This window comes from Babylonia areolata, chromosome 2 (genome assembly GCF_041734735.1).
Source record: "Babylonia areolata isolate BAREFJ2019XMU chromosome 2, ASM4173473v1, whole genome shotgun sequence".
NCBI lineage: Eukaryota > Metazoa > Mollusca > Gastropoda > Neogastropoda > Buccinidae > Babylonia > Babylonia areolata.
The window spans coordinates 13,141,698-13,154,115 of record NC_134877.1 but is presented as its reverse complement, the minus strand read 5'-3'; the positions used below and the strand labels follow the sequence as shown (position 1 = coordinate 13,154,115).

The window sequence follows — 12,418 nt, the reverse complement described above, 5'->3', positions numbered from 1 at the left end:
ATTCTTGTTGTCATGCCTAACCTATCGTGATACCACAGTGTGATATAAATGGAACTATGGCATATGCGACATTGATCTCAGGCTGCTTGTTACTTCAATATCATTTTACCCCTATTAGGGGTGTTGATTGCAAACAGATGTGAGAATGAAATAAAAGTTAAAATATAAAGAGTTCAACTGTTAAAAACACTAGTATAAACATGTTTAAGCTAATATGAATTTAACGGTAAAGATTTTTCATAAATCTGTTCCCCAGAGTCCTAGTCAGCAAGCACTCACAAGTAACCCGGGGTATGTGTGGGCTGCAATGCATGCAAGTCCAGATTTGATGTATGCACAGCCGCCACCACCACAGACATATCAGACTGCAGAAATGGATCCTACATTTGTTGAAGGTGCACCTGTAGAGGTAATCCAAAGTCATTATACACTTTAACATACAGATAAATGAACTGCATCATGGGATGAGAGGAAAAGGGGATGTGGGGGGTGAAAGGGGATTTGAGAAATGTACATGTGGCATTATTTAAATGAAAGCGTGTTTTATTTTTAATTTCATTGTTTTTATTTATTCAGATGCACTATAAAATCTTGCTGTCTGGTTCATTTCCTTGCAGAAATATATCAAATGTCTATGAATTTTGTTAACATCAAATTATGATTTTATAGTTTTATAAAAGATTCCATTTTACATCAGTTATTGTAAATTTGCTGTCCGGTAAAGATGAACAATTTCATGTTGAATGACTGAGTTTTACATACACAGCTATTTATTACAAATTGGAAGTATTTATTACAAAGAGCAAGTTTATTTATTGGAAAGGAATGTCCCACCCCATTAAAAACTTTCCATCTTTAGTCATGTCAAGAAATAAGAGTGTCCTTGATCTGAGTAATCATTTACTCCTGTTTTTGTACAGTGTTGAACATTGTCTGTATTCGGTCATCTGCATTTGTTAAAGAAAAAAATGATGTTGCAATGTATCAGTATGATTTATACATTCCAGTATCTTAAAGATTGCCCTCTTCTTTCCCACTGCTTTCTTGCTTTAGCTGTGTGTTTGTGCATGTGTGAGCGTATGTGTATACACTGTATATATGTGCATTATATATATATACACATACATATTTCGAGAATAGAAATCCCTTCTGGTATTTTCACATTACCATTTTAAGGAGGGGTTGAGTGGAATTAATTCTTGTGTATTTGTGTAAAATGGTGAATAAGCTATGCATGTCTGTGCTAATCGCATAAAATGCGGAGGCTTGCAGACACTGTGTAAAGAGTTCTTGAAGAGCATGATTGATCGGTCATATGGAGAATTGGTAGTCACTTTGACTGTGTCAGTTAATGCATTTATCAATAAAATTCTCAGCCAAAGACCTTGCCTGTTTATGGGATGGATGGAAGACTGGTTCAGCTTGTTCGAAAGAATGTGCGATTGATGGCATTGTGTTTATCCACACCCCAGTTTGATGATTACCACGGGAGTTAAAAATGATTGATCAGTCTCTCCTTGTTTTACTTTTGATGACAACCAAGCAAATGTCTTATCAAATCCTCCTTACTCTTCGTTTGAGGATTCATACGAAGTGCCTGTATCCACGCATTCCATTTTATGAATTGAATTCATTAGAGGAAGATGTGTTCCCAACATTGAAAGTAAGCTTTGATTATTATTATTATTATTATTTTTTAAATAATCATACCGAATAGAGTTTTAGATTCTGATTTGGTTGTCTTAATGCGTTACGTGGTAAGGTTTAGCATAACCATTGTTAAATAACAGAAACCTGGTAACACTAGACATCGCCATTATGATTATACTCAACAGTCAAGGCTACATGATGAAAACACGCATAGTATTATTATTACTATGATTAATTTTTTGTGTACACCTGATTTAGTTAAGACTGTACACAGTATTTTCAGTTACTTTAGTATGTACTGTTATTTCTCTTGGTTGTCGCCAGTTGGTGTTTATAAACTTGACGTTATATTCTTGGTAATATTAAGTGGCAGAGAAACAAAACGATACAGGAGGGTACTAATTACTGCATATAGGAAGACACTACACCTGGGTAAAAGAACAGCTAATGTTTTAGCAAAGCTTTTTTGAAAGCTGACTTGTTATCAGAACCAGTCACAAATCATATATTCTTGGTATTACAGTATTTAGAATGGACCCAATCAAGATTGCACGAGATTTTTCTGGTTTTAGTTAAAAATTTGATGGGAACTAAATCTATCAAATCTTAAATATGTTGAACTAATTCTAGCAAATTGTTAAAAAAAAATTATTATTATTATTTTTTTTTAAATTTAAAAAAAAGGCAATGCTTGTATAATGTAAAGGCGTCAGATAAGTGACAGATGTTGATTATCTTGCAACCTCTTCTTTAGTTTCAAGTTCACAGCAAAAACTATTGTATGGTGTAAGGTTTACAAAATCCGCAGTTTTTAACTTGCCCTTTGTAATGGACATCAGCACATAAAGTCCCCTCTCAGTTCTTTGCTTTAATGGTGAAATTCCATAAACATGGAAAAATGATGGGAAATTTGTATGTAAAGAATTTATGCAAAGAAAAATAGTCTTTCCACAGACAAGAAATCTACTTGCTAGCTATGACAGTACAGTTGAGCGAAGTGCTGTGTGTCAAAAATGAATTTGAATGCAGTCCTGCTAATTGTCATGGGAGAAGAAATGTGAAGCAAAGAGGAAGTATTGATTTTGGGTGGACACTTTGAAATCCAGGCATAGAAAGGAAAAACTTGATCAAGGAGCTTGGTTTTAATGGAGATTTCTTCAAGAAACGCTTAGGGTTACAAGGCAGTTGTTCAAGAAGTGGATCTGGTAGAGGGAAATATCGTTGAACTGTTTCAGTTGAGAAGGAATTTGCCTTAATAAAATTTGCATGTGAAAGTCCAGAAGTTTTGTTCCCCTGTGTGAAAGAACAGTTCCTAAGTGAAGTGTGTGACATTCTTTGTCCCAACAGTAATTTATTGGTAAATTCTGTAGGAACTGAGCATTAAAGGATTTACTTTAGATGTCAATTTCTGATAAACATGAAAATCGTACAAGGACTTGAGAAGTAGAGAACCTTTTAGCATTGGTAAAAGGTCCCTTATCAGCACATTTTTACTTCAACATTTCGGATTGAGCTGGTTGAAAAGGATAGGATGGAGTAATTGAGAATTATTGGAACAAACTCAAAATAATGATTTTTGGTTCACATGTGCAAATACGTATGTGTAGCAGTCCTTTTCATGCGTATCTGTATATTTGTGTGTGTGACTGGTAAACCTGAAAAAAGAAACTGTAAGAAAAGCATTTTCCCATGAAATAATTTCAACTTTGTAATCCTGAATAAACAGTTGAATTGTAAAGTTTATTTTATCTATCCTCTATATCGGACGATTCTCTTGTATTAGTGAGCGTGTGTTTGTGCATCTGTGATAAACCAATAATTTGGATATATCAGGGGTGGGGGTGGGGAATAATTTCCACATGTACAAATTATAGGGCTGTAATTCTTTGGATTAGACTTGGACAGTGAACTATATCATTAACTTCTGGACCTGCAAAAAAAAAAAAAAAAAAAAAGTTTTCTGTTCTTGGTTCATTGCTGGATCAGTGTTTTGGTTTGTCAGATTGGTTAGTGAAATATCTGATATGGTTATGACAAGCACATACCAGAACAGTTCAAATAGATTGCAAAAATGGGATTTTTGAAGGTAGCAAATACTAATTGATGCAGTTTTCTCATTGCAGTAACTGTAAATCCCCTTTTATCATGCAGCACTTGATTGCACTTTTGCCCAGGAAAGACTAGCAGTGATGTGACATTGGGCGCCCGATGGCACTTGCTAAAACCGTGGCTGTTACGGGGCCTGCCTGTTTAATAGAAACTATCATCTCACGAGAGTGATTTCCCTGTGGTTGTTTTTTGTTCCCCCCCCCCACCCAATCATTTCTGCTTATGTCTGGAAGAAAAAGAAGGGAAAATAAAGGAAGTCAGTACATGAAGCAGTTCGAAAAATGCAATTGAAGAAAGAAAAAAAAAGTTTGAAGTGAAGTGGTGTTCTAAAAGGCTGAGACTGATCTAGATATAGAATGCAACAAGGTTCTTGATTGTTGAGTAAAGATTTGTCATTGGAAAATTTGGAAGATGTTTATTAATAGCAGCAACCTGAAAATACATTCATCGGAAGAGCTGATTCCCCCCCCCCCCCCCCCTGAAGAACTAGGGCCAAAATGGCCTCACAGTCGATGCACAGCCATTGAAAACCACAAGCCAGTTGTTTTCTCCCCCCTCCTACTCTCTCTCTCTTTCTCTCTTTTCCTTTAATGAGATGTAAATTTTGAACCATTTTCTAACATTCCACGCCGTCCCCCTCCCCCCCCACCCCTAAATAATCTACATGTCATGTAGTACTTGCAGATATTTAGTTCAGTCAATGATGCATTAAGTCAGGACACTGCCATTCATGTTGTTATTTTGTGTGAAAATCTGAGAAAAGGAAGAATACAAAAAAAGACACGAAAGTGAAATTTTTTTAAAAATTTTATTTTATTTTATTAAAAATGATTTTTATAAATTAAAAAAAAAAAAAAAATAAGAAAGGTTGCCTCTTCAAACTTCACTTGGCAAGATCAGTATCAGTTGAACATAAAAAAAAAAAAATACTTTTTGACAGTTGCTTTTCTTTGCATTAGATATATAACCATATTGAAATTATAGTTGCCTCCCGTACGGTGAGTTTTCAAAATAAGTGTAGATGGGTGCATTCAGAGGAGAGTATGTTTGTCTTTTTTTTTGGGGGGGGGGTGAACTCTGTGAACAGTATTATTTGAGCAGCCTGTATATGTGTGTGTATGAAAAACTTAACAATGCCATTTTGTTAGACTCCAAACTTGGCTTAAAACCAAGTGAGAAAAAGGGCTGTCAGATTATTCTATGCATTATAGGGAATGGCATAGAAAGCAAATGCTTCAACAAATCAATTTTGTCTCCCCCCCCCCTTCTTTTTTCTTAAAATTTTGTAGCACTTAAATGTTTACTAACAGCTCATTTTATTGTGTGTGTGTAGGCACATATGCATGCACGCATGTTGTGAGATGGTGGTTATATTTGAATAAAGAGAAGGGGGAAAGTGATGTGGCTGCAGCCTTTTAAAAAAAACATTTTTCAATCACTTTTTAATTGATCAACTTTTCTTGTTATAACTTGAATGTTTGTGTTTTCCTGTTAACCCATTTGTTTGTAAATGGCATGAGCCCTATATCGTGAACAGACACTATGGAAATTCACATTAGTATTGTGCTTAGTTTAAATGGTAAAAATCTGATTACTGTGATCTATACATGTGCCAGAAACTGCACCATTTTGCCAATTAGGGGCATAAACCTGAATACACTGCGGGAAATATTTTTTCAGTGGATCCAACACATTAATTGAAAAGATTCTTCATGCATAAGATGACTTCTATATATATATATATATTTTTTTTTTTTTTTTTTTTTTTTTTTTTTTTTCAAATAGGAACACAGTAGCCCTGGAGGTCTTACTATCGGAAAATGCAGCATCCTTGTTGACAGCCTACTGTGTGTTCTTTTTGCTTATAAGTTGTGAGTCCCTGCTATGTTTATCTTGGGATAGGGTACGTCCTAACAAATTTTATTAACACAGCAAAATGAGTCCAGCTTACTCAATTTTATTTATTGTAACCAACAGTATAGCTTTAATTTGGTGTAATGACACCCACCAGTAAGTCCCAATGGCTGTATCAACACTGCAGCAGCGCATATTCTTGGACAGCAAATCTGATGTGGATCAGTGTTTGCAAGAACATCTTGAAAGGTGATGGAGGCCATATAACTTAGCTCCAGAATTCTATGTGCAGAGGTCTCACCACTTTGTATTTTACTGATAGTTGCACAAGTATATTGTTGGAAAGGTGAATGAGGCTACTGAATTATATTTGTAGATTTTTTTTGGTACAAAGGTGTCCTCACTGTGTGCATTATGCTCGTAATCGATCATGTTCATCAAGAAACTTACCATTAAGTCTGGGGTTCATCAGTACAAGTGTTCGTAATACAGGCTTGGCTTACTGCTAGGCTTTATTATGTTTTGAAAAACAAATGGAAAAGAAATGTCTAGCTCAATTCAGATGACTTGAAAATGAAATCAAAACAAAGCAGTAAAATACCTCTACACAGTATACTCTACAGCTGTTTCCCATCTTCAGTGATGTGAGAGCTGCGTGTAAATGTGCTTCCCATTAAGACAGAAGTGTCCAATGTTTACTGGACATTGGTTGAAATGGTCACATGTTAACATACAATTGTGTGTTTGACTGGAACCACTTTTTTATGATCTAACTTAGAATTTATTTTTTTATTTATTTATTTTTTTAGGGTTGATACTTCTTGACTTAAACTACTGCTGATCAGTTCGAACTTTTGAGTTACCTGTTGGTCTCCATGGAACGATTGAGTTATTGGCTTTTTAACAGCATAATTGTTAACATTATCTGTTTTTCATATTATTCTGAACTTGATGTTATTTTGCTACTGGCTGCCACCTAGCACTCCTCGAGGAGAGTGGCTACAGACCTTTTTTCTTTTCTTTTTCAAATTTTAACCTGTTGAGTACTTGGAAGACACCAGCTGGCGTCCTTCAAAAAGTGTTGCCATAGTGCCTACAAGATGTCCACTGACATCCTGTGTACATTTTGATATTTCCTTCATCAGTTTGGTGCAATGAACATAGACTGAGTGGTTAGTTTAATGTGTCAGGATTTTTAAACAGTTTAAGTGAGCATTCATCAGACCATTTTTTTCTCAATATTTGTAAACTTGACCACTTTGAGCACAGGTGTAAAGAGGGTTTGTCTCGCATGCCAAAAATGGCGTCTTGACACTTCAGGTGAAGACACTGGTCCCAGTCTGGATTTACACAACTTTCCAAGCTGTGCTGATGATTGTGTGTATGACGATGAGAGATGGATCTGTCTCGTCTCATGATAGGTTTGAGTGTTTTAAGGCGATGGCAAGGACAGTGACAGAACTGATAGAAACATTCAGCACTTTCTTTCATCCATTTATCCAGTCAGACGTCATTTCTGAAAAAGTGACCATGATGGACAGTGAAGGAGGGGGTGTGGCACCTACCTGTCACTCAGCTGTCTTTTCACCGTGATCATAATGCCAAGACTTCTTGAAATTCATGGTTGACAGATGATAGACAAGAATCATGAGGGTTTTTTGGTTGCTTTATCATGCTTTTTTGTGTGTGTGTGTGTGTGTGTGTGTGTTACTAATCAGTTGACAGTGTGTGTGTAGATAGATTGATAGATAGATAAATATGTAAAGCGGATGCACAGCAGACACTTCATCGGACTAGTTAAACCAGGAGTAAGGGAAAATGCTCTCTCCTCTGAAGGTGGATGCTCTCACATGTGAGGAAAGCTTCATGGCTCACACTCTTGAGAACATGATTGAATTTACATCTTGACCAGCCCATGTGTGTGTTTGCTGGAACATTCATTCACTTAAATGACTGCAAGTGTTGTGATTATCTTGACTTGCAATCCGTTATATTTTCATTTGCAGGCATAGATTAGACAATAAACATGCATTTCCAGCTGTATTTTCATTGATTTCTTTCTGGGTATTATTCTGTTGAGTTGTATCTAGGTTTTTAATGCATAAAAATTATCTTCACTTTGAAATGACTGAATAGTAGTGATCTTGGTTCAAATTTGATTATCAACTTTGAAAAAAAAAAAAAATTCTTTTAATTACAGTATGATTTTCTTTGAAGTAAGTTTATCTGGTCTGCAGTGTCACACATCTTCTTTTTATTCTTTTATCTTACTCAACTTTAATTCCAACAATGAACATGCTGATTTTTATGTTTTCATTTTGAGGTATGATGTGTTTTCCTATGATGGTCGGGAGAGAAACGACAGGAAACAAATCAAAACAAACAACAAACCTATCTCAGATGTAATTTCTCCATAATGAAAAGAAAAATATAATTCATTGAACTAGCAAAATCAGGAAGATTGTGCAGAATACCAGGAAATATCAGTGCAATGAACAACTAACAGTATCAATTCTGATAGTCTGGTGATCGATTTATGATTTTAGAGGTCGGCACGATTTCGGAGGTCTGGTGATTGATTCATGATTTCGGAAGTCCAGTGATGATTCACACTCAAGTACCGACTACACTCAATATCGGTAAAACTCGGACAGTGGATGTCTAAGTCACTCAGTACAATTGACTTCTACAAAATTCTCACACAGAAATCATCTTCAGAATATTCGTTCAGATCACGCTACTACTATTGACATTCATCAAACTCACCTTGCAACTTCGAAACTTAAAACTTCCGCAAAACTTTACCAAATCAGTAATATATTCCATTGAACTAGCACAGTCAGGATGATTTTGCAGAACGCCAATAAATATCAGTGAAATAAAGACTAACTCACTGACAGTATCGTTACGGCGTTTGATTCGTTACTTTGGAGGTCCGGCAATTGATTCACATTCAAGTGACCAACTTCACTCTCATTGTCGGCAAAACTCGGTCAGTTGATATTTAGGTCACTCAGTTCAATTGATTTTTACAAGATTCTCAAGCAAAATCATTAAAATGGTTCAAAGTCATCTACAGAATTATTCAGATTATGCTAAAGCTCTTGAAAATCATCAAACTCGTCTTGCAACTTTAAAAATTCACAACTTTGTCAAAATTTGGAAATGAGGCTTTGAATCTTGTGAGAGTCTCGTTTATGTAAACAACAATGGCTGCGCTTATAGTAAGCACGTTTAGCCGGTGGTACTTGTTGGGTTTGGATGTTGCACTGCAAGCCACTATTGGGCAGGTTTGGTGTGTAATGGTTAAGAATGTGCTTTCATTTCCTTCACAAAAACATTTACTTTCGTTTCTAACTTTTTTCTAACCAGTCCATTTTCTCTGGAATTACTTTTTAAACTCAAAGATTGCTTTTAATGTAGAAAAAAGTTCTTTCCATAATACCAATATTTTTGTGCTAGAATCATTTCAAATTTATTACCCCTGAATCCTCAAAATTATATGGCAAGTGGAGAGCTCTTAAAAATTGTTTAATTCATTTTGTAATTCTTTACAAAATTCTCTGGAACTGAACGCATCAATAAAACTTAACTTGGGTCTGCTTGGTATCAGAATGTAACTTAAACTTGGGTCTGCTTGGTATCAGAATGTCTGTGTGGTGTACCAGGGTCACAAGAAATATTTTTTGGAGGACAGTACAAACTGAATAAAATATACAAACACAAATACAGCAGTAACTTAGTTTGATGTCGTTTTATTGACATGCAGGTGTATGCACATGATCATACACAGTGCAGATCAATGCACATGCTGTTCTGAGCAAACACCACTTACTGCACTTGTGAGGCCAGTGACTAGATCCCCAGTGTAGGGTTTCTGGTTATGCAAGTGTTGAAAAAAAAATCAAGAAAAAAACTGTGTGTACGTGGTAAACTTTTTTTTCTAACCAATCCGTTTTCTCTGGAATCGCTTTTTAAACTCAAGATTGGCTTTAATGGAGAAAAAAGTTCTTTCCATAATACCAATTTTAGATAACTTGTTTTAAGATAGTGAACATATTTTTCATATTCCTCCAAAACTGTTATGTTTACTTTTGGTTATTTTTAGTTCATTGCCTGATTTACAAAAAATGCATCCCACTAAATAGTAGTTTTGAAATGGCATGTCACTAACATTGATATGTTTATTGGATACCAATATTTTGAATAGGGTACTGAATTAATGAGCATGCTGAACATTGAAATTGGCCAGGTGATTTAAAGCTTTGTCCGCTGTCTTGCCTTAGTTTTTTTTGTGGGAATTATTCAGTATAAGGTACATACTTTTTAAGTTGAGTCGCAGTTGTAGGGGGAAAAAAGGAAATGAAATTCAAACTAAAGAAATTGGAACTTGTGCATAAGTGTAAAAATATTTTTGGAATCCTAACGATCTGGTGACCCTATTAAGTTTACCCAAAGTGAGATTAAAAGTAAAGAAATGGGAACTTGTGCATAAGGGTTAAAATATTTTTGGAATCCTAACGATCTGGTGACCCTATTTACTTAACCCTCTTAGCCCCAGGTTGCTCAGCAATGATCACCCATGAAATCCCATGCCAAGACGAATAACTCTTGTGATTTTCGATATTGGGTAATTATAAACATTGATTAAAAATATAATTACCTTACTTTGTTGCACATCTTTATTTTTCCTGCATTCTATATATAATAAAGTTGCAAAAGAATTTTTGTTTCCAAGCTGATGTTGCTTTGTGTTATTCTTTTAATTACAGTATGATTTTCTTTGAAATAAGTTTATTTGGTCTGTAGTGTCTTCTAACACCTCTTTTTATTCTTTTTCTTACTTTGAATTCCAGCAGTGAACATGCTGATTTTGGTGTTCTTTTCAGGTGTAATTTCTCTATAATGAAAGAAAAATATAATCCATTGAACTAGCAAAATCAGGAAGATTGTGCAGAATACCAATAAGTATCAGTGCAATCAACAACTGACAGTATCTGTTCTGACGGCCTGGTGATCAATTTATGATTTCGGAGGTCCGGCAATCAGTTTACAAATTTGGAAGTCTGGTGATCGATTCAGTCTCAATATCGGTAAAACTCAAGACAGTGGATGTCAGGTCACTCAGTACGATCGACTTTTACAAAATTCTTACGCAGCAATCTTCAGAATAGTCGTTGAGATCATGCTACTACGATTGACAGTCATCAGTCATGTTGCAATTTTGAAACTTCAAACACTTAGCAAAACTTTACTACCAAATCAGTAGTATATTCCATTGAACTAGCACAATCAGGAAGATTGTACAGAACGCCAATAAATATCAGTGAAAAAAGACTATCTCACTGACGGTATCGATTCTGGCGTTCCCGAGTTTGATTCATGATTTTGGAGGTCTGGCGATCGATTCACATTCAAGTGACCAACTTCACTCTCTTTGTTGGCAAAACTCAGTCGATATCTAGGTCACTCAGTTCAGTCGATTTTTACATGATTCTCATGCAAAAGTTATTAAAACGGTTCAAAGTCATCTTCAGAAATGTCATTCAGATTATGCTAAAGCTGTCGGCAATCATCAAACTCTTCTTGCAACTTTATAAATTCACAACTTTGTCAAAATTCAAGCAAATCGGACTCTGAAGTGCAAAATGCATGGCAGGAAGTGCTGAAAACAAGGCTGAATCTTGCAAGAGTCTGGTTTATATAAACAATAGTAAGCACATGTTTAACCGGCAGTACTGGGCAGGTTCCAGTGTTACTGCAAGCTGCTGTTGGGCGGGTTCAGTGTATAATGGTTCAGCTTGCCCAGGGGTGCATTCACATTTCAGCACAGTTCTACAAAAATGCTTTTTGATGGTTAGCAAAAAATATAGTTTGGATCACCTAATGCAGTTTTCACATTGATTGCAAAAATTTATTTTGTGTGATTTTCCACAAATGTGAGATTTATTTAGGGAAGACATGGAGTGTTTGAAAACTTTGATGGGTTTATATTGTAATCCTAAAACAATGAAATGCTGATCTATGTAGGCTTCTTTGTATGTAAATGTTTCCAGCTTAGACATTTCAGTTCATAAAATGCTCCAGATTGTGAGCAAAATATAATTGGCATCAATGCATGTAAATCTCATCATCTTCAGTTTCATTAACAGATGGGCAGAAATCTGTTTGAAAGAAAAAAGAAAGGGGGGGGGGATTCCTTGATGTCATGCATATCTGGGAATATTGATTGCATATTGTAAAAGTCTTGATTTTGGGATCACAAACCAAAACTGTATGAAGTAACTTACAGTTCATTTTCTTATAAATGACCTTCATAATCTCTTCTTGAATCTGATCTTGTGCCCAGTTTTGTGAACTCACGTCAATTTCTTCAATCATTTGCTCTTGATAATTTATTCATTTATGTACTGGATAATCAATTATGTTAAGGTACTGTAGTTATAAGCAGTATTGTACATGGAACAGGACTGCCTATGGGTTGTTTTTTTTTTGTTTTTTTTTTAATTGGGAAAAAATTTTTTTTATAGGAATCATCACAATGTAATGACAAGTTTGCCTCACATTAATTATTAGAGTGCCTCTTGCTTCTATGTAAACATAAGAATATCAGGTTTGCCAATTGCTGTGTTTTGAGTGGAATTTTCTTCAGTCCCGTGCATTGTACGGCTTATTGGGTGCCTGTTGTTTCTAAGTAAACCGAAAATCAGAGCAGCCAGTTGCTGTGTTTGCGCAAAATTTTCAACTGTCAAGTGCATTGTGTGACATTTAATGTTGAGTGCCACTTGTTTCCAAGTAAACATAA

At 35.4% G+C, this 12,418-nt stretch overlaps 1 protein-coding gene across 2 annotated transcripts in view; it reads left to right on the top strand.

Moving 5' to 3' along the window:
- Positions 1-12,418, top strand: part of LOC143297934 (protein boule-like) — a 118,422-nt gene that overhangs the window by 98,976 nt on the left and 7,028 nt on the right. For both annotated transcript variants that reach the window (XM_076610543.1, XM_076610551.1), the window contains exon 11: positions 257-409. In XM_076610543.1, the coding sequence (XP_076466658.1) occupies positions 257-409 (153 nt within the window). The remainder of the gene's footprint in view (positions 1-256; positions 410-12,418) is intronic.